The 21,878-nt window shown below is 46.0% G+C and overlaps 1 protein-coding gene across 3 annotated transcripts in view; it reads left to right on the forward strand.

Moving 5' to 3' along the window:
• Window positions 1-21,878, forward strand: part of LOC141107952 (galectin-9-like) — a 124,756-nt gene that overhangs the window by 26,937 nt on the left and 75,941 nt on the right. For all 3 annotated transcript variants that reach the window (XM_073599052.1, XM_073599049.1, XM_073599050.1), the window contains one exon: window positions 6,565-6,652. In XM_073599052.1, coding sequence (XP_073455153.1) covers window positions 6,565-6,652 — 88 coding nt within the window. The remainder of the gene's footprint in view (window positions 1-6,564; window positions 6,653-21,878) is intronic.

Raw genomic sequence — 21,878 nt, forward strand, 5'->3', positions numbered from 1 at the left:
TAGAAGAATACCTGTGCACAAAGGAGCCGTCCGGCGCACGCGCATGCGCAATATCGCGAATAGCGGTGCACGGGCATGCGCGGGAATGCGCGTGCGCGCCCCTTGTGACAGCACTTGGCGCCAACATGGGGCTATTTAAAGGAGACTGATGCCTTGCTTCCTTGCTGTCCGGTCTACAGCGTTTCTTGAAGACCCCTGCTGCCTTGTTACCCAGTTTTCCTGAATCTAGTATCTACTTGGCTTGTTCCTGACTTCCCTGTTTGCTGCCTGCCCCGATTCCGGCTTGAACTCTGACTACTCTTTTGGATTGCCCTTCTGTACCTGATCTGCCCGCAAGTACCTTGACCCGGCTTGTCTGCACCTCTCTGCTGTCTGCATCCTCCTACGGGACTACAGTGCACCTCCCTACTGACTGCATCCTGCTACAGGACTACAGTGCACCTCCCTGCTGTCTGCATCCTGCCACGGGACTACAGTGCACCTCCCTGCTGTCTGCATCCTGCTACGGGACTATAGTGCACCTCCCTGCTGTCTGCATCCTGCCACGGGACTACAGTACACTTCCCTGCTGTCTGCATCCTGCCACAGGACTACAGTGCACCTCCCTGCTGTCTGCATCCTGCTACAGGACTACAGTGCACCTCCCTGCTGTCTGCATCCTGCTGCTGGACTACAAGTGCACCTCCCTGCTGATTACAGGATCCAGCCCTCTACTCCAGTGTTCCAGTCAGGCACTTGTGCCCCTTTGTACTCTCGAGCCCCTGTCAGCACTACCAGGGGTTCCCGAGTCAGAGGTATACGTGAGGCCGTTCCCTGCATTCCGGGCTCTACCTACCAGGTACGTGACAGTACCAGCCTGGTCTTTTGACACTTCCCGCCAGCGCCACTATGGTTAAAATAGACTCCATTACAGATTTGATAAGGAGGATAAGGAAGTGCTGCCACGTGTGCCTGGTTGTGGGTTGGAGAAGATGGGGCAGTTTGGAAGTGCGATGGCGGATTGGAAGATGTATGCTCCCGGTGTTGGCTTTGGACTGAGCGAGTCAAAAAACCATTCTGACTGACACCGGAGTGCGGTATACACCTAAGGGTAGTCTTGACCTGTACATGGCTAGAGGCTATGGGGCCAAGGGACTGATCTGCAAAGTGTTCCGGCTTGGCCATGCATCTGAGGCCTTGGATTGTCTGTGGACGCTGCAGGGAACCCCTGCTCGAGGAAGTCTCACCAGCCCAACTTCCACGAATACTGCAAGCGGAATGGGACAAGAATGTCGCTTTCCCCGCTGGGAGTGATATCAAGAGCCCACCTGCCATCGCCTGAGTTGTGCGGGAAGCTGCTCCTCCTGTCTCAATGACTGCCCCAGGACCAAGTGCTTCGGTCGCCCCTCAGGGCGGCGGTCAGGCTCACTTGCTCGCTTTGATGTCGAAGTCACAGAGGAAAAGGCTACCGGAGGTAGGTAAGCCTGCAAGGGGTGAAAGCGGTGTGCCAGTAGGGGAGGTGATACCTGTGGCCATTAAGGAAGACAACACGGTTGTGCCGGTTAAAGCCAGCTCCACGTGCAACTATCTCCCGGCCAAAGAATGCTCCACCATTTCCAATTCGGACATCACCTATGATGGGATCTCTAAACTGTTTCCGGACACTTTGTCCTGGACTGGAAAGGGAAGTGAGAGGGAAGAAGAGCAGTTGTGTGATTTGGAAGAGGATGAGGTTCCTCCGGGGCCTAATACAAGTGTAAAGATTGAACTGTCTGCCAATACTGCACCAACTGTGCGTATTACTAAATCTTTTGCGGAGGGTCGTTGGGAGCATTAGGTCCCTAAAGTGAATCCCACTAAGCAGGCAGAAGCAAACAAATTTGATTGCAAACCAATTCGGACATCACCTATGATGGGATCTCTAAACTGTCTCCGGACACTTTGTCCTGGACTGGAAAGGGAAGTGAGAGGGAAGAAGAGCAGTTGTGTGATTTGGAAGAGGATGAGGTTCCTCCGGGGCCTAATACAAGTGTAAAGATTGAACTGTCTGCCAATACTGCACCAACTGTGCGTATTACTAAATCTTTTGCGGAGGGTCGTTGGGAGCATTAGGTCCCTAAAGTGAATCCCACTAAGCAGGCAGAAGCAAACAAATTTGATTGCAAACCTGATACTGTTGCGCGGTACCCAGTTTGGCGTCCTCCAGACACGCAGGTTCTGTCTGGATATGGAGACCCTTAGACCCTGCCCAGGCTGTCCAAGGTATAGCGCATAGTCATTAAAAAATTGGCCGAGGAATACTTATATCTGTATCCTTACATACCGGTTCATTTAGAGGAAGAAATCCTGGAGTAAAGAAACCCAATGGGTAGACGAAGCTGTGCAGAGTTTCCTCCGAATTCCTTTGCAGGTGGACTTTCCAAAGCTGTCACCCACCATGCCTTGTAACCAGGGGAGGGCTGGGAGCCTTAGGCTTCGGAGGGGAGTCCAGTAAAGTGGCCCACTGAACCACCAAATCAGCTTACCATCACCAGTGCACATCAATGCAGCTTCACCAGTGCCCATCAGCGCAGCCTCACTAGTGCCCACCAGCGCAGTCTCACCAGTGCCCATCAGTGCAGCCTGATCAGTGCCCATCAATGCAGCCTGATCAGTGCCCATCAATGCAGCCTCACCAGTGCCAATCAGCTCAGTCTCATCAGTGCCCATCAATTCAGTCTGTTCAGTGCATGGGGATTGGAGAGGAGAGCAGCCGGATTAGAAACAGACTGTCCAATGGACACTGTTAGAGAAAGACCTCCCTCCAGGTCCCATTAGACTCTGTTATTAAACAGTGTTTTTTTTTGTTTTGTTTTTTTTAAGGCAGAAGTTGTAGTTTGTGCAAGGGGCAGGACCAGGGGTAGGTCATGGGCAGGGCCAGGGGTGGGTCATGGGCAGGGCCTGACAGGGGGCCCTTGCTTTATTTGGTCCAGGGGCCCTGGATGTTGTCAGTCCGCCTCTGGACAGCAGGGCGCGCCAGGGAGTCGGGACCCAAGTGACTGGCTCAGGCTGCAAGTTTACATGACCCCAAGACAGGAGCATCACACCCCCAGGATTGGAGGAGGCCGTGCAAGGACCTGCTGAGCTGGCACGGGCCGCTGCCATCGCTGAGGTGAGAGACCCTTACACCCGCAGCTGAACACCACATCCCATCTACCCCCCCATAAACCCTATTTACCCTGCCCCAGGCCAGTGCCCACCTAGTAGCCTAAAAATAGCCCTCAACACTGTGGGTCCTGCTGGGAGCTGGCCATGGCCTGTTGATCCTGCTGGAAGCTGGCCATGGCCAGCAGGACTCACAGGCCAGCAGAACGCACAGGCCATGGCCAGCAGGCTCCCTGCTGTGGGTCAGTGGGTGGGTGGCTGGCTGGCACAGTGCACCCTGCTGCAGGTGACTGGCCTGGCTCCCTTCTGTTAGAAAGTGTACCCTCCAGGCCCCATTAGTGACTACAACAGAGTCTAATGGGACCTGGAGGGGGGTCCCTCTCTAACAGTGTCCATTAGAAAGTCTCTGTCAGAGACCCCCCTCCAGGACCTATTGGAGACTTCAAAGGAGTCTAATGGGACCTGGAGGGGGGTCTCTCTAACAGAGGCCCATTCAGTGTCCATTATAGAATCTGTTAGAAAGGATCCCCTCCAGGTCCTATTAGAGACTGAAAAAGAGTATAATGGGACCTGGAGGGGGCCTCTTTCTAAGAGAGTGTACAGTGAACATCTTCATTCTCTCTGGTCCTCATGGAACCCCCTTCTTGTGCCATGAATCTCACCTCTGCCCCAACCTCACACAAAGTAAAAATAAAATTGGCACTGTGTAGCGCTCCTCTTACCTTAACTATAAGTACTGCAGCTATGGCTGACTCCTGTGTCCTCTGTGGCTGGCTGGCTCTCGCATCCTCTGTGGCTGGCTGGCTCCCGCGTCCTCTGTGGCTAGCTACTGTTGGTGGCTGGCTGGCTCCTGCGTCCTCTGTAGCTGGCTCCTGTGGGTGGCTGGCTGGCTCCCGCTTCCTCTGTGGCTGGCTCCTGTTGGTGGCTGGCTGGCTCCTGTTGGTGGCTGGCTGGTTCCCGCGTCCTCTGTGGCTGGCTCCTGTGGGTGGCTGGCTTCTGTTGGTGGCTGGCTCCTGCGTCCTCTGTGGCTGGTACCTGTGGGTGGCTGGCTGGCTCCTGTGAGTGGCTGGCTGGCTCCTGTAGGTGGCTGGCTGGCTCCCTGGTGTGGGTGGGTCACCGTGGGTGGCTGGCTGGCATCCTGCTGTGGATGGTCACAGTGGCTGGTTGGCTCCTGTGGGTGGCTAGCTGGGATGCTGCTGTGGCTGGCTCCCTGCTGTGGGTGGGTCACCGTGACTGGCTCCTGGTGTGGCTGGCTGGTTTCCTGGTGTGGGTGGGTCACCGTGGGTGACTGGGTGGTACCCTAGCCCTGCTGTGGGTGGGTCACCGTGGGTGGCTGGTTTCTGTGGGTGGTTGCCTGGCCTGGCTCCCTGCTGTGGGTCAGTGGGTGGCACGGTGCACACTGCTGCGGGTGGCTGGCCTGGCTCCCTGCTGTGGGTCGGTGGCTGGCTGGTATGGTGCACTCTGCTATAGGTGGCTGGCCTGGCTCCCTGCTGTGGGTCAGTGGCTGGCTGTCTGGCACAGTGAACCCTGCTGTGGCTGACAGAGAGGGGGACTGAGAGAGGGGTGGACTGACAGAGGGACGGGGGGTGGACAGAGAGGGGTGGGCTGACAGAGAGGAGTGGGACTGACAGAAAGGGGGGCACTGACAGAGAGGGGTGGACTGACAGAGAGGGGGGGCACTGATAGAGAGGGGGGGCACTGACAGAGAGGGGGGGCACTGACAGGAGAGGGGTGGGCTGACAGAGAGGGGCGAGCTGACAGAGAGGGGCGGGCTCACAGAAGGGGGTGGGCTGATAGAGAGGGGGGCACTGACAGAGAAGGGAGAGCTGACAGAGAGGGGCGAGCTGACAGAGAGGGCGGGCTGACAGAGAGGGGCGAGCTGACAGAGAGGGATGGATTGACAGAAGGGGGTGGGCTGATAGAGAGGGGGGGCACTGACAGAGAGAAGAGAGCTGACAGAGAGGGGCGAGCTGACAGAGAGGGGCGGGCTGGCAGAAGGGGGTGGGCTGATAGAGAGGGGGGGCACTGACAGAGAGGGGAGAGCTGACAGAGAGGGGCGGGCTGACAGAGAGGGCGGGCTGACAGAGAGGGGCGGGCTGACAGAGAAGGGCGGGCTGACAGAAGGGGGTGGGCTGATAGAGAGGGGGGGCACTGACAGAGAGGAGAGAGCTGACAGAGAGGGGCGAGCTGACAGAGATGGGGGGGCTGACAGAGGGGCGGCACTGACAGAGAGGGGCGGGCTGACAGAGAGGGGCGGACTGAAAGAGAGGGGCGAACTGACAGAGAGGGGCGGACTGACAGAGAGGGGTGGGCTGACAGAGTGCAGTGGGCTGATAGAGAGGAGGTACACTGACAGAGAGGGCGGGCCCTAACAGAGGGGGTACACTGACTGTGAGGGGGTAGATGAGAGAGAGAAACCTCAGAAGATGCAAAGAGCACCAGGCAGAGAGGCGGGACTCCTGCAGCAAGTGGTCGCGATCACCCACAGACCAGCCCTGCCTCCACACGTAACCAGCTCCGCCAGGCCAATCACAGGGCGCTCGCATGGACTACAGTTCCCAGAATGCCACAACATAGCGGCTTGATAGAACATCCCGCTGCGGCCGTGCCCCTGGCCCGACATCCTCAGAGAAATAAAAAAAAAATCGTCAGCGGGCAGCCTCTGGCTGTTTTGCATATAAGTTGGGATGGCCTGGGGGAAATTGCCCCCCGGCCCAGCCCGCCCCCCACTCTACACAGAAGGATGTCAGCTGTCCCTAACTCTGAAGGTCATCATTGGGCTTCAGGGGCCCCGGGACTTGGCTACATTTAGGGCCAGTTCACACCATAGAAACGCAGTCTGAATGCGTTCCAGGTGCTTTTTTGCATGTGCATTTTTTGGCGTGCTTTTAATGTGTTCCAGTGCGTTTGTGGTGCGTTTTTGATGCAGTTCAGTGCTTTTTTTCCCCCCTCTTTTTTCTTAACCTTAAATAAGGACAAATGTGTTCCAGTGCATTTAGGTGCATTCTGGTGCGTTCCAGTGCGTTTTTGATGCATTTTACAAAATGCAGCATGTTCTACTTTTTTTTTCTGGAACTGGAACGCACCAGAACTGCAAGCACTGGTGTGAACTATACCATTGAAAACCATATAACCTACTTTCCATGCGTTTTTGATGCAGAAAAAAAATGCACTGGATTGCATGTGGTGTGAACTGGCCCTTATTGTTCTTTTTTATTCTATTCTATTTAATATAGTTGCACTTATATGTGCATCTGCGTACACATGCATAAAAATTCTAGCTTTATTTTATTTAAGGGATTGTGGGGAATATGGGAATGCAGATTTTTTTTTTCAGCCTGCAGATGGTTTCATCAGAGACAGCCCACTATATACTGTATGTATGAATAAGGTCAGACATTCCCACCCATTTTGTTTTCTAGATTCTCTCTTCCTTTACAGGAAAACGAAACTAGCTTCACTTCTCACTCCCAGAGTCATTGAACAGCACACAGATCAGATGGCAGGCTATACACCAATTTACAATCCAGTAAGTTGATGATTTTATTATATATTATTATATTACTGATTGTTTTTACTGTTTCTTAGTACAACTTTTGTCTGTTTGTAAACTCAAATAATGACCAGATAAGTAATTTGTAATAATGAGAGAAGGAAATATGAATGCATGTCTTTACAATCTCCTCCTGCAGTACCACTACTAATACCTAAAGATGTAGGATTAGCTCCGCTGGGTTGAATAATTACCCTCTATTTACAAGAACATGTCAGTACTGGATGATTGAAACCCCAGGCAGACCTCTGCCATCTGCTCACATGCTGCAAAGTGCTGACGTGTGTATAGAAAAGAAAATCATTTCACAATGTTATCTAGTTTCACATGTAATAGAATCACTATAAGACCCCTTTCACACTCAGGCGGTTTTCATGCATTGTAGCGCTAGAAATGGCCTCTAAATAACACCTGAAAACCTCCTCCTATTCATGCGGGACTTTAAGAAAAGCCCTGCAAGCAGAATCTTTGGGGCGGTTTGGGCTCTCAAAACCCCCCTGTCCATTGCAATGAATGAGCAGTGCTTCCAAAGTGCCGCAACACGGGCGTGTTTAACCCCTTCTTCGGCCGCTAGCGGGGGTTAAAAGCTCCCCGCTAGCTCCCAAAAAGCACCGCTAAAATAATTGGCACTTTAGCGCTAACACGGCCAGGGCTCAGTGTGAAAAGGGTCTTAGGGCTCATTCCTTTAGGCTCAATTCACATCTATGCATGTTGCTTTTGTGCGTTTCTGCAGTGTTTTTTGTGGTGCTTGCCGCGTTTTTGAACAGCGTTTTTGACGCGTTTTGCGTTTTTTTTTTTTTTTTTACAGTTTTTTTTAGACTGTATACAGTCTAAAAAAAAAAAAAAAAAAAAGCCAAAACACAAAACGCGTCAAAAACGCAGCAAAAACGCTGTACTTGCGTTTTTGATGCTGGTCCATTGAATTCTGTTACATGCAAAACGCTGCATTTTGCATGAAAAAAAGTCCCCGACCCTTTCCAAAAACGCAGAGGTACAAAAAGGCATTGATGTGAACATGTTCCATAGGAACCCATGTTAAAAAATTCCCATGAATTTCTGCAAAATGCTTCAAAAAACGCGTTAGCGTGAATGGAGCCTTAGGCTCCATTCACACTAGCGGGTTTTTTGATGCATTTTGCATTTTGCAGAAATGCACGGGAATTTTTTAACATGGGTTCCTATGGAACATGTTACATCAATGCCTTTTTGTACCTCTGCATTTTTGGAAAGGGTCAGGGACTTTTTTTCATGCAAAATGCAGCGTTTTGCATGTAAAAGAATTCAATGGACCAGCATCAAAAACGCAAGTGCAGCGTTTTTGCAGTGTTTTTACAGCGTTTTTGATGCGTTTTTGATGCGTTTTTGTTTTTTTTTTTCTTTTAAATTTTTTTTTAGACTGTATACAGTCTAAAAAAAACTGTACAAAAAAAACAACAAAACCGCAAAACGCGGCAAAAACACTGTAAAAATGCTACAAAAACGATGCTCAAAAATGTGGCAAGCATCACAAAAAATACTCCAAAAACGCTCAAAAGCAACATGCATAGGTGTGAATCGAGCCTAAGACATACCGATGTATACACCCATGTAAGGCTCCATTCACACTAGCGCGTTTTTTGATGCATTTTGCATTTTGCAGAAATGCATGGGAATTTTTTAACATGGTTTCCTATGGAACATGTTCACATCAATGCCTTTTTGTACCTCTGCATTTTTGGAAAGGGTCAGGGACTTTTTTTAATGCAAAATGCAGCGTTTTGCATGTAATAGAATTCAATGGACAAGCATCAAAAACGCAAGTGCAGCATTTTTGCAGTGTTTTTGATGGGTTTTGATGCGTTTTTGGCGTTTTTTTGTTTTAATACAGTCTAAAAAAAAAAAAAAACGCAAAACGCGGCAAAAACGCAGCAAAACCGCTGTAAAAAAACCTACAAAAACGCTGTTCAAAAACATGGCAAGCATCACAAAAAAACTCCAAAAACGCTCTAAAGCAACATGCATAGATGTGAATCGAGCCTAAGACTCGATTCACATCTATGCATGTTGCTTTTGAGCATTTCTGTAGTGCTTTTTTCTGTTCTTTTTGCTTTTTTTTTTTTTTAACTGCGATTTTGCCACAATTTGCGTTTTTTTTTGTGGGGGGGGGATTTGTTGTTGGGCAGATTAAAAATGCAAATCGCAGCAAAATCGCGGTAAAAACACACAACATGCTTTTCTGCAGCTTCTCCGTTGAAGTCTATTAAACCAAAAATGCAAAAAAGGCACTGTTTTGCATTTAAAAAAGGTCCCTGACTCTTTCCAAAAATGCAGAGGCACAAAAACGCATTGATGTGAATGTGTTCCATAGGAACTCATGTTAAAAAAATGTCCTGTGTCTCTGCAAAAAACATGAAAAAATGCATTGGTGTGAATGGAGCCTTAAGGCTGGATTCGCACCTATGCACTTTTGGTGCTTTTTGCATTTTGCAGATTTGCACTACAGTCCATTTAACATGGTTTCCTATGGAACACGTTCTGTAGTGCAAATCGGCAAAATGCAAAAAGCACTAAAACTGCATAGGTGTGAATCCAGCCTTAAGCGGACCTTCGGTCATTATTTCATCTTTCCATCTATTAAATCTTCTGCACTTGTTGTTTTAACTTTGGATAGTAAGGCCTGATTCACACCTATGCATTTTTAGTGCTTTTTGCATTTTGCAGATTTGCTCTACAGAACATGTTCCATAGGAAACCATGTTAAATGGGCTGTAGTGCAAATCTGCAAAATGCAAAAAGCACTAAAAATGCATAGGTGTGAAACAAGCCTCACTCTCATGAGAGTTTGCCTAGAAGGGAGGGAGGATGAGTCATAAGAGGGCCAAGAGCTGTGGGGCTGCAGAGCTGGAGGTGTGCCTCTGTGTGTCTGTGTAAATCCAGGAAGTGAACAGCTCAGCTGCCCACAGTTAAAATGGATGCAGCCAGACTCAGTGGAGGGAGATTTCTGCAGCATATTTGGCAACTACAGAATCACAGTATTTATAAAATAATATGCAAAGTGGTTGGAAGGGAAGCTTCAGAATGGCAAAGATGTTTTTATTACAAATTATGTGAGCAGACTGCAGTTTAAATCCTGTGCTAAACAAACATCCTTTTTATTCATAAATTATCAATCAAAAAAATATATATATCAAACAAAGTCCATAAAAAATGTAGATTCCACCGCAGTGCTCTTCAGTCCCCAATCAGGTTGAGAACACCAAATTGCGCACACCACCATCGGCTGAAAAGCCTGCTCACCTCAAAGATGAGTTCAATGGGCACTGTGTATAATCACTCCTGTGATATACCTTACTGCGATCTCTCTCCTCCCCTCCTGGGAATCGGCTCTGTAAACACGTCTCTCAATTCGGCAGACCACGGGCTTAAAAACACTTCCGTTATGATGTGCCTGTTTTATCTCTTCATCCTGTAAGTGTTTTTAACCCCGTTGGGATATTAAAACATGTTTACTTCTGCACTTAGAGGCGCCTTTTTTTTGCTTGTGTTTCTAATGAAAGCCATTTATGACAGTTCAAATGATTGCCCCCCAGAGTAGTATATTGTCACTATGGTGACACTGAACTACTCTAAGAAGAGTATGTAAAAAAAAAATACATAAAAAAAAGAAAAAAAAGTTTTAAAAGATTAAAAAATCCATACCTTTCATCATAGGCCTTGTTGACTCCTCTCCAAATGTAGTGTTTAGGCCTCATGCCCATGGGCGCTTTAAAAAACGAGCTGTAAAGCTAGTACAGACGCCAGGAAAAAAGCGGCGTTAACGCGATTTTATCCGCGTTTTTCATTGGCGTCGATGCGCGTTTAGAAGCGCTAGCTTTCAGCCGCGTTTCTCTTTCTTTATTCAAAATCAGTGGTTCCCTATGGGAACGATGATGGGATGATGACGTCACAAGGGGCATGGCCTCCAACTTACGTCATCGAGTGGCCCCGCCCCATGCCAATATAAGTCATTCCACACAGCGGACCCAGAATTACATCGGGAGATCGCGTCGAGTCAACATTGGAACAAGAACAGAGGGAGAAGACCCAGCAAAAGAGCGAGAAGACCCTGCAAAAGAGCAAGAAGATAGCAGAGAGAGAGGACAGCGCAGAGAGGAGGATACGGCGTTAAGCCTCGTTAAATCGCATTTAACACCTTTTATCGGTGTCTGGTAAAATTACAGCTCTAGCACTGGAGCCACAGAACGTGCTGGTCCTGGGTTTTTTTTTGGAGCTTAAAAACACCTCTGCCACTTACAGCTCTCAAACGCCTTGGTGGGCATGATGCCATAGGCTAACATGGAGAGGTGTTTTTAAGCTGTTAAAAACGTTCCTAAAAGCGGCTGTAAAAACGTCCGTGGGCATGAGGCCTTATGCTTGTGGCCAAAAAGATCAATTTTGGTCTCGTCACTCCAAATGACTTTGTGCCAGAAGGTTTGAGGCCTTTCTCTGTGCTGTTTGGCATATTGTAAGCGGGATACTTTGTGGCATTTGCGTAGTAATGGCTTTCTTCTGGCGACTCGACCATGCACCCCATCTTTCTTCAAGTGCCTCCTTATTGTGCATCTTGAAACAGCCACACCACATGTTTTCAGAGAGTCCTGTATTTCACCTGACGTTATTTGTGGGTTTTTCTTTGCATCCCGAACAATTTTCCTGGCAGTTGTGACTGAAGTTTTAGTTGATCTACCTGACCGTGGTTTGGTTTCAACAGAACCCCTAATTTTCCACTTCTTGATTAGAGTTTGAACACTGCTAATTGGCATTCTTAATTCCTTGGATATCTTTTTATATCCCTTTCCTGTTTTATACGGTTCAACTACCTTTTCCTGCAGATCCTTTGACAATTCTTATGCTTTCCCCGTGACTCAGAATCCAGAAACGTCAGTGCAGCACTGGATGAAAGATACAAGGGCCTGTCAGGAGTCCAGAAACGCACTGACCTTTAGGCCTCATGCACACTGGACGTTTTTTTACGAATTTACAGCAGCTGTTTTTGGCTTCAGATGTTTTTTTCTACAGTCAATAAACTCCCCATCATGTTATCTTATGTGTCCATGCACACATAGGCTGTTATCAGCAGTTTTTGGCTGGGGCGTTTTTTGGCTTTAAAAAAAAAAATAAAACTAGTGGGTTCTGAGAGGAGTTTTTCAGCTGTTTTCAAAAAACGCTGATAAAAGCCGATAAGGGCTCAAAAACGCGACTCACCAGTGTTTTTTAACATTTTTGATCCATTGAAATAAAAAATAATACGCTAAAAAACGCTAACGCGGAAAAACGCTAGAATCGCTATTGCAAAAACATTGAAAAACTCACTGCAAAGCTACTGGCGTTTTTATAATGTTATTTTAACGTCCAGTGTGCATGGGGCTTTTAAGTGGTTGTACACCCTGTACAACCACTTCTAACTACAGGTAAGCCTATATTACCTGTAGGTGCTGGAAATATCTCCTAAACCTCCACGGTTTAGGAGATATTTACAAAAAAGACGAGCACCGATGACTACGGTGCATGCGCCAATGTCATTGGCGCATGCGCACTTTAGAAAGGGTACATCGTGCCGTTTCTAATAGGGGTCATACCGTGACTGGCAGCTCCCTCGCACATGCGCGGGAGTGATGTCACGCGGCTCCGGCCAGTCACAGAGCCGGAGTTTGCGGCCCCAGAAGGAAGAGGGGCAAAGATGGATGCTCCCTGCTAGTGGGGACAATGGTGACATCACGGCGTTCAGTTTCAGGTAAGTGACACATAATCATTTTGCTTTACCTTTTCAGGGAAATAAAGAGGAAGTAAAACCCACCAGGGTTTACTTCCTCTTTAACACACACACTAATTACAAGAAAACAGATCACAGCTGAGGATGGTTTTAATGACCATTCAAACCCCTTTGTGTCAACTTGTGTGTATGTTATGATGCCAAAATCACCAGGGTATGTAAACTTTTGATCAGGGTCATTTAGGTAGTTTCTGTTGCCATTATGATTTAAAAACACAGTTGATTGGTAATAAATGGCTTCAGCCAAACACTAACCATGAGTGAAAGAAAAGTTTTTGTGTTATCATTCATAGTCTCAGAAAAATGGCCAAGAAATCATAAATTCTGCCAGGGTATGTAAACTTATGAGCACAACTGTATATACCATAATTTGTAACGTTCACACAGACTAAATGAATGAAATTTGTTTGTCTGTGTTCATGTACAGAGTAAATCTGTATAGAAAAAAATGTATATTTATCAGTCAGCTGATGCACCTACAGGGGTCTAATGTAGAAAGTGGCAGTGTCTGTATCCCTTTAGATGTAATTTCCCTTTGGGAATAGCTCACCAAAAATTAAATTTTTGTTGCCAAGCATGCCCAAAATCGAATTTGTATCTTAATAAATACAATCTTATATTTATCTTAATAAATTCATTTTATAAATTACAGAGCTGCAGATTGAAAAGGAAAGGTAATTTATAATAAACTTCAATTAAAATTAAATTAAGTTTAAATTAAAATATGACTTGTGTCGCAGTTGTATATGCTATATTCATTTTTTTATTTGCTATTTTTTTTTCCTCCACAAAAGTGGAGTTACCCTTTTATGTATACAATAAAGATCTACCTGTTTAACCACTTTAAGACCGCCCACCACACATATACTGCGGCAGGGTGGCTCTATTGCGCGTAATAGATACTGTGTTCGCATGGAGCCTGTACACTAGCCTTCACATTACACATTCTTGATCCCTGCATGGTAGACACTATGTTGTACATTTTATTGTCCTCACTAATGGACTCTGTATACTGGGCTTTATATGACATACTCTTGACAGCTGCACTCTAAGTGCAATATATATTCCCTAAGTCCACTTCTGGACCGCCAACTGCACATATACTGCGGCAGGGCGGCCCGGCTACGTGAACCGATATACCTGTACATCGGTCCATGCATTAGATACAGTGGGCGCGCGCGTGCCCGTGGGTCCGGCAGACTCATCCGCCAGCCACCCGCGATCATGGTACAGAGAGGCAGAACAGGGATCTGCCTATGTAAACAAGGATCCCCGTTCTGACAGGAGACAATACTGAGATCTGCTGTTCCTAGAGATCAGAAACAGCGATCTCTGTGTTGTCCCAGTGAGTCCAGCCCCCACACAGTTAGAACACACCCAGGGAAGACAGTTAACCCTTTGATCGCCCCCTAGTATTAACCCCTTCCCTGACAGTGTCATTCATACATTGATCAGTGCATTTGTTTAGCACTGATCAATGTAATAATGTCACTGGTCCCCAAAAAGTGTCACTTAGGGTCAGATTTGTCTGCCGCAATGTTGCAGATCGCCTCCATTACCAGTAAAAACATGAAAAAAAATAAAAGTCCATAAACCTATCCCCTATTTTATAAGTAACTTTTGCGTAAACCAATCAATATACGCTTATTACGATTTTTTTTTACCAAAAATATGTAACAGGATACATATTGGCCTAAAGTGATGAATACATTTGTTTTTTTATATATATTTTTTGGATATGTATTATAGCAGAAAGTAAAAAATAATGTTTTTTTTTTTTTTTTCAAAATTGTCTATCTTTTTTTGTTTATAGCGCAAAAAATAAAAACCTCAGAGGTGATCAAATACCACCAAAAGAAAGCTCTATTTGAGGATAAAAGGACAATTTTGTTTGGGTACAATGTTGCACAACGGCACAATTTTCAGTTAAAGCGACGCAGTGCCGTATTGCCAAAAATGGCCTGGCCATGAAGGGGGTAAATCCTTCCAGGGCCAAAGTGATTAAAACTTGTAAAAAAAATTTACAGCCGCTATTATGATCGTTGTCGTTTATTACACCCATGTAATAAAAAATGTAAACATAATTGAAATTTCATGTACTGTCAGGTGAAAGCAACATACCTAAGCACAAAGAGATACAAATCAATTCTAGCTACTCAAGTCTTGTACACCATAAATTTATAAATCAGGGGTAGGCAACCTTTTGAGCAAAGTGTGGCGAAAAATGTTTTTAAAAAAATTGAGCGTGCCGATTTAATAAAAAAAAAATGTCAACTTTACACTCTCAATCACAAAAAGTATTTTTTATAAAGTAAATGTTGTAAACTACTTTAGTAGTGAGAAATTAACATCCTGCGCTCTCACGCCTCAGATCAGCCCCAATTCATGCACCTTCACACCTCAGATCACTGACCCTCCTGCAAATCTATTTCACCACTCTACCCCCCCTGCTTATCTGCCCCACCACTGTACACCCCTGCTTATCTGCCCCACCACTGTACCCCCCTGCTTATCTGCCCCACCACTGTACCCCCCTGCTTATCTGCCCCACCACTGTACTACCCTGCTCATCTGCCTCACCACTGTAACCCCCTTCTCATCTGCCCCACCACTGTAACCCCCTTCTCATCTGCCCCACCACTGTAATCCCCTTCTCATCTGCCCCACCACTGTACCCCCCTGCTTATCTGCCCCACCACTGCACCCCTCTTCTCATCTGCCCCACCACTGTAATCCCCTTCTCATCTGCCCCACCACTGTACCCTCTTTCTCATCCGCCCCACCAATGTACCCCCTGCACATCCGCCCCACCAAGGTACCTCCTACACATCTGTCTCACCTCTGTACCCCCTGCTCTTCTGCCCCAACTCTGTAACCCCCTGCTCATCTGTCCCACATCTGCCCCACTGCTCTACCCCCCTGATTTTCTGTCCCACCACTGAACCCCCTTCTCATCTGCCCCAACACTGAACCCCCCTGCACATCTGACCCACCGCTGTAACCTCCTGCTAGTCTGTCCCACCTCTGAACCTCTCCTGCTTGTTTTCCCCACTGCTGCACGCTCCTCCTCATCTGCTCCACCGCTGTACCCTCTTCTCATCTATGATATGTGTGATTTTTAGAGGGGTGAAAGGAAGCAGAGATAAGACACATCTACCTGTCCTGGCACACTCCTCCTGCTGATTCAACTCTAGCATCCACTCCACGTCCTTGTATGTGATGTATATGATGTCACATACAAGCATCTGGAATGGATGCGCAATAATGAGCTCAGGTCAGGGGCCCCCGCAGCTGTAACGCTCTGCGCCACAGGAAAATTTGGGTGTGATTTTCATTGTGCTGAATACTGGCTGTGGCTTAAAGGGACACAGAGTGCCGGGGTAAGTAGTAAGTGACACAAAGGTTCAGGAATAATTTCAACAAAGTTCCCAGAAGCTCAACAGTAATTCCACAAACTGTCACCTGATTGTGGTTTTCTCAATCACAGTGAAATCCCTTCTTTCTGAGATTGGTAGTGGCAACCAAGCGAGTCATCTTCCTCCAGATGGTGGAGTAGTGGCCAAACAATGTTTCCCATCTTTAACAATGTGTGGGGCACAGTGCCTCCCCCTCAGTGCAGGGGCAGCGTGGGGAACTCTGAAATTGGAATGCATTAGTGTCTCACGGACAACTTCCCTGCGCTGCTCTGCTGATGGGGAGGGAGTCAAGTGTGGGTAAAAGAGCCTTTGTGTGTCACTTGTGGCACCAGTGCCGGGGGTTGCCTACCCCTGTTATAAACTTTTTATTTATTCAATCAAAAATTACATTACATAGTTACATAGTATATTAAAAAAGAGAACAGAAAAGGGCGGGACTTTAAGACCCCTTTCACACTGGGGCGGTTTGCAGGCGTTATTGCGCTAAAAATAGCGCCTGCAAACCGCCCCTAAACAGCCTCCGCTGTTTGTTCAGTGTGAAAGCTCGAGGGCTTTCACACTGAAGCGGTGCGCTGGCAGGAGAAGAAAAAATCTCCTATCAGCCGCATCTTTGGAGCGGTGAAGGAGCGGTGTATTCACCGCTCCTAAACTGCTCCTGCCCATTGAAATCAATGGGACAGCGCGGCTATACCGCGGTAATACCGCGGCTATAGCCGCGCTATACGAGGGGTTTTAGCCCTTTTTCGGCCGCCAGCGGGGGGTTAAAACCGCACCGCTAGCGGCCGAATACCGCAGTAAAACAGCACTAAAAATAGTGCTGTTTTACCGCCGATGCCCCCTACCTCCCCAGTGTGAAAGGGGCCTAAATGAAGTATGTGCGGGATAAGGGTCTGATTATTTTAGTAGTGGACATTACATTGTATATCCCTGTATGTTGCGGTCGTTCAGGTGCTTATCTAATAGTTTCTTGAAACTATCACTGCTCCCCGCTGAGACCACCGCCTGTGGTAGGGAATTCCACATCCTTGCCGCTCTTACAGTAAAGAACCCTCTACGTAGTTTAAGGTTAAACCTCTTTTCTTCTAATTTTAATGAGTGGCCACGAATCTTGTTAAACTCCCTTCTGCGAAAAAGTTTTATCCCTATTGTGGGGTCACCAGTACGGTATTTGTAAATTGAAATCATATCCCCTCTCAAGCGTCTCTTCTCCAGAGAGAATAAGTTCAGTGCTCGCAACCTTTCCTCATAACTAAGATCCTCCAGACCCTTTATTAGCTTTGTTGCCCTTCTCTGTACTCACTCCATTTCCATTACATCCTTCCTGGGGACTGGTGCCCAGAACTGGACAGGATACTCTAGGTGCGGCCGGCAACTCTCAAAGTGAGAGTGTTTGTATGAAGCACATAAAAGAAAGCAGAGCGCAATCCAGTTATGTATTACAAAATAAATACTTAAACATTGAAATCATTGCTAAGTGAGGAAACACAATGGAAATTATTTTTTTTCTTTTTGTGCTTTCATTGCATTTTCTATTTCCTGCAGGAAATGGTTTGGGAAAATGCATATACTGTAAGAATGGCCCTTGAGGAGCTTAGAGGCCTGTTGTAGCAGATCAAATTCTGATGTCCACAGGGTCCCTCCGATCGTTAGGCAGACTGTCATTCTGTCAGAGTACCGATGTAAACAAGGCAGACTGTCATTCTGTGAGTACAGAAGACATGGATCCTGTGTTCCTGTGAAGCAGGAACACTGATCCATGTCTTCCAGTAGTAAAAACACATTCCCCACAGTTAGTAATCACCCCCTAGTTTGAAGGAGTGACTCGGCATACTCCAAAACATGTCCCGCCCACGCTGATGCCACTTCCAGTTGCCTGGATTCCATGCTGGTCCTGGCATCACGGCTCTCCATCTTGGATCGGAGACACAGTGTTTACCACTGGTCGGCTGGGATGTCCACCTGAAGCTGTCTTTACTCCGAGGAGGCATCCCACTGGATGTTATGAATTGATTGATATGCCTGTTTTTCACTTCCATCTTGTAAGTGTTTTTAACCCTTCCTTGTCATTAAAGTGTTTTATTATTGCACTTAGAGGCGCCTTCTTGTCTGCTTTGTTTTTCCTATAGAGTGTGCTTCCCTCTTTTGAAATGCAGCTGTGCATTAATCACACATACTGTTTGTTAAAGGAGTTGTAAAGTCAGGTTTTTTATCTTAATACATTCTATGCATTAAGATAAAAAGCCTTTTGTGTGTAGGAGCCTCCCCAGCACTGCGAATCCTTCAGCCACCTTGGACTCTCCCTCCTGATTGGCTGAGGCACAGCAGCAGCGCCATTAGCTCCCATGGCTGTCAGTCAAAGTCGGTTAGCCAATCAGGGGAGAGAGGGGGCGGGAGCGAACAGCAGCTCCGTGTCTGAATGGACACATGGAGCTAGAGCTTGGCTTGGGTGCCCCCATAGCAAGCTGCTTGCTGTAGGGGCACTCGACAGGAGAGAGGGGCCAGGAGCAGCAAAGAGGCACCTGAGAAGAGGAGGATCCAGGCTGCTCTGTGCAAATCAACTGCATAGAGCAGGTAAGTATAACATGTTTGTTATTTTTTTTAAAAACAAAAAAACAAGACTTTACAATTACTTTAAAGTGACCTTTAAAGTAATTGTAAAGTGTCAGTTAGGTGTCCCATTTGTCCTCCACAATATCGCAGTCCCACTTTAAGTCACTGATTGCTGCCATTACTAGTAAAAAAAACAAATAAATAACAAAAAATAAGTAAAAAAATAGTCTGTAGATGCTGTAACTTTTACGCAAACCAATCAATATACGTTTTTTGGGAGTTTTTTTTTACCAAGAATATGTAGTAGAATACATATTGGCCTAAAGTGATGAAGAAATGTATTTATTTACATTTTTTTTATTGGATATGTGTTACAGCAGAAAGTAAAAAATATTGTTTTTTTTTTTTTCAAAATTGTCGGTCGCTTTGTTTCTAGCGCAAAAACTACAAACTGCAGAGGTGATCAAATACCATCAAAAGAAATCTCTATTTGTGGAAAAAAAGGACATCAATTTTATTTGGGTACAGTGTCGCACGACCGCACAATTGTCAGTTAACCACTTCAGCCCCGGAAGGTTTTACCCCCTTCATGACCAGGCCATTTTTTGCTATACGGCACTGCGTCGCTTTAACTCACAATTGTGAGGTCATGCAACGTTGTACCCAAATAAAATTGATGTTCTTTTTTTTCCACAAATAGAGCTTTCTTTTGGTGGTATTTGATTATAGCGCAAAAAATAAGAAACAAACAACAAAAAAACAAAAAAGCTGACAATTTAAAAAAAAAAAAACAATATTTTTTACTTTCTGCTATAATACATATCCAAAAGAATATAAAAAAAGAAATGTATTCATCAGTTTAGGCCAATATTTATTCTTCTACATAGTTTTGGTAAAAAAAAAATCGCAATAAGCGTATATTGATTGGTTTGCGCAAAAGTTATCACGTCTACAAACTATGGGAAAGATTTATGGATTTTTTTTTAAATGTTTTTACTGGTAATGGCTGTGATCTGTGATTTTTAGTGGGACTGCGACATTGCGGCGGACAGATCGCATACTTTTGACACTTTTTTGAGACCACTGACGTTTATACAGCGATATAAATGCACTGATTACTTTGTAAATGTCACTGGCAGTAAAAGGGTTAAGACTAGGGGGCGATCAAGGGGTTAAATGTGTTCCCTGGGGGGTGTTTCTAACTGTGGGGGGATGGGATTGACTGGAGGAGGAGAGAGATGCTGTTCTTAATCACTAGGAACAGCAGATCTCTCTCTCCCTCCCTTTTTATAACGGAGATCTGTCTATTTACATTGACAGATCCCCATTCTGACTCACAAATCTGACCCTAAGTGATACTTTTTGGGGACCAGTGACATTATTGCATTGATCAGTGCTAAATAAATGCACTGATCAATGTACAAATGACACCGGCAGGAAAGGGGTTAACACTAGGGGGCGATCAAGGGGTTATGTTCCCTGGGTGTGTTCTAACTGTGTGGGGGCTGGGCTCACTGGAACATGACAGAGATCACTGTTCCCGATCACCAGGAACAGTAGATCTCCATGATTTCTTCTGTCAGAATGGGGATAGCCTTGTTTACATAGGCAGAGCCCCGTTCTGCCTCTGTGTACCGCGATTGCGGGTCATCGGGGAACATCGAGTCCGTGGGACCCGTGGCATGCCGCGGGCGGCCGCAGTGTCACATGCACGAACCGACCTGCTGCCATATATACAGTGGGGATGGAAAGTATTCAGACCCCAATAAATTCTTCACTCTTTGTTATATTGCAGCCATTTGCTAAAATCATTTAAGTTCATTTTTTTTCCTCATTAATGTACACACAGCACCCCATATTGACTGAAAAACACAGAATTGTTGGCATTTTTGCATACTTATTAAAAAAGAAAAACTGAAATATCACATGGTCCTACGTATTCAGACCCTTTGCTGTGACACTCATATATTTAACTCAGGTGCTGTCCATTTCTTCTGATCATCCTTGAGATGGTTCTACATCTCCATTTGAGTCCAGCTGTGTTTGATTATACTGATTGGACTTGATTAGGAAAGCCACACACCTGTCTATATAAGACCTTACATCTCACAGTGCATGTCAGAGCAAATGAGAATCATGATGTCAAAGGAACTGCCTGAAGAGCTCAGAGACAGAATTGTGGCAAGGCACAGATCTGGTGAAGGTTACAAAAAAATTTCTGCTGCACTTAAGGTTCCTAAGAGCACAGTGGCCTCCATAATCCTTAAATGGAAGACGTTTGGGACGACCAGAACCAAAAAATACCTTTTTTTTTTCCTTTTTGTTAGGCCTGGTTCAAACCTATGCATTTTCTGTGCGTTTTCAGTTTTGCCTAAACACACTACAGTCCATTTAACATGGTTTCCTATGGATATAGTTCACATCTGTACATTTTATGGAAAGGGCCAGGTACTTTTTTTCTGGTTTTTGGTTCCATAGACTTCTATGGATCAAAAATGTATATTGAAAAATGCAAAATGCACCTGCAATATGCAAACTGCAACCTGCATAGGTGTGAATCAGGCCTTATAAGTGATTACATAATCTCTGTTGTAGAGCTGCATAGGGGACTAAGGCTGGATTCACACCTATGCAGTTTTAGTGCTTTTTGCATTTTGCAGATTTTCACTACAGTCCATTTAACATGGTTTCCTATGGAACACGTTCTGTAGTGCAAATCTGCAAAATGCAAAAAGCACTAAAACTGCATAGGTGTGAATCAGGCCTTATAGAGGCGGGGGTGGAGAAACAGCAACACACTGATCTTCCCAGTGAATGGCTGTGCAGGGGTGGGGTGTCAGCACAAGTCTGATCATTGGAGGACAGGCAGGCTGTTCTCCCAGCACATCCAGAAAACTGACCACGTTGGGATGGATCTGCTCTCATCCCCAGCATGGCCGGTTTGAAACAGGAAAACAGGGGGACTGGCATGATCACTAGGAATTTCACACGGTGGAAAAAAATACAAAGAGAACAGCATATTTTTAACACAATTACATGGTGCAACATACACATATCAGAAATATGAAATGTTGGGGGTTACGTATTGTTTAATTATGCTCCTATACTGATAAGATGATCACACTTTTTGCTCGAATTTACTATCTTCTTGGCATGACAGAGTGATAAGGGATCTAGATGCATGTCACTTGTAAGGACTATTGGCTCCATCCACACTAGTGATCAGGGCTATAGTGCAAATTCTGGCTTTTACAAAGCAGTAACCAGCCACAAATGTCAATGGCTGTTTGGATGTCAAGACAACCACCAGTTACATGAGATCAGGGACAAAGGGACAAATGATCATTTCTAGATGCAGACAGAGTGGGTCGAAGGGCAAACATCTACCCTTAAGAGCCAGTTCACACCACATGTAGTCCAGTGCGTTTTTTTTCTGCATCAAAAA

Source organism: Aquarana catesbeiana, linkage group LG09 (assembly GCF_042186555.1).
Source record: "Aquarana catesbeiana isolate 2022-GZ linkage group LG09, ASM4218655v1, whole genome shotgun sequence".
Classification (NCBI taxonomy): domain Eukaryota; kingdom Metazoa; phylum Chordata; class Amphibia; order Anura; family Ranidae; genus Aquarana; species Aquarana catesbeiana.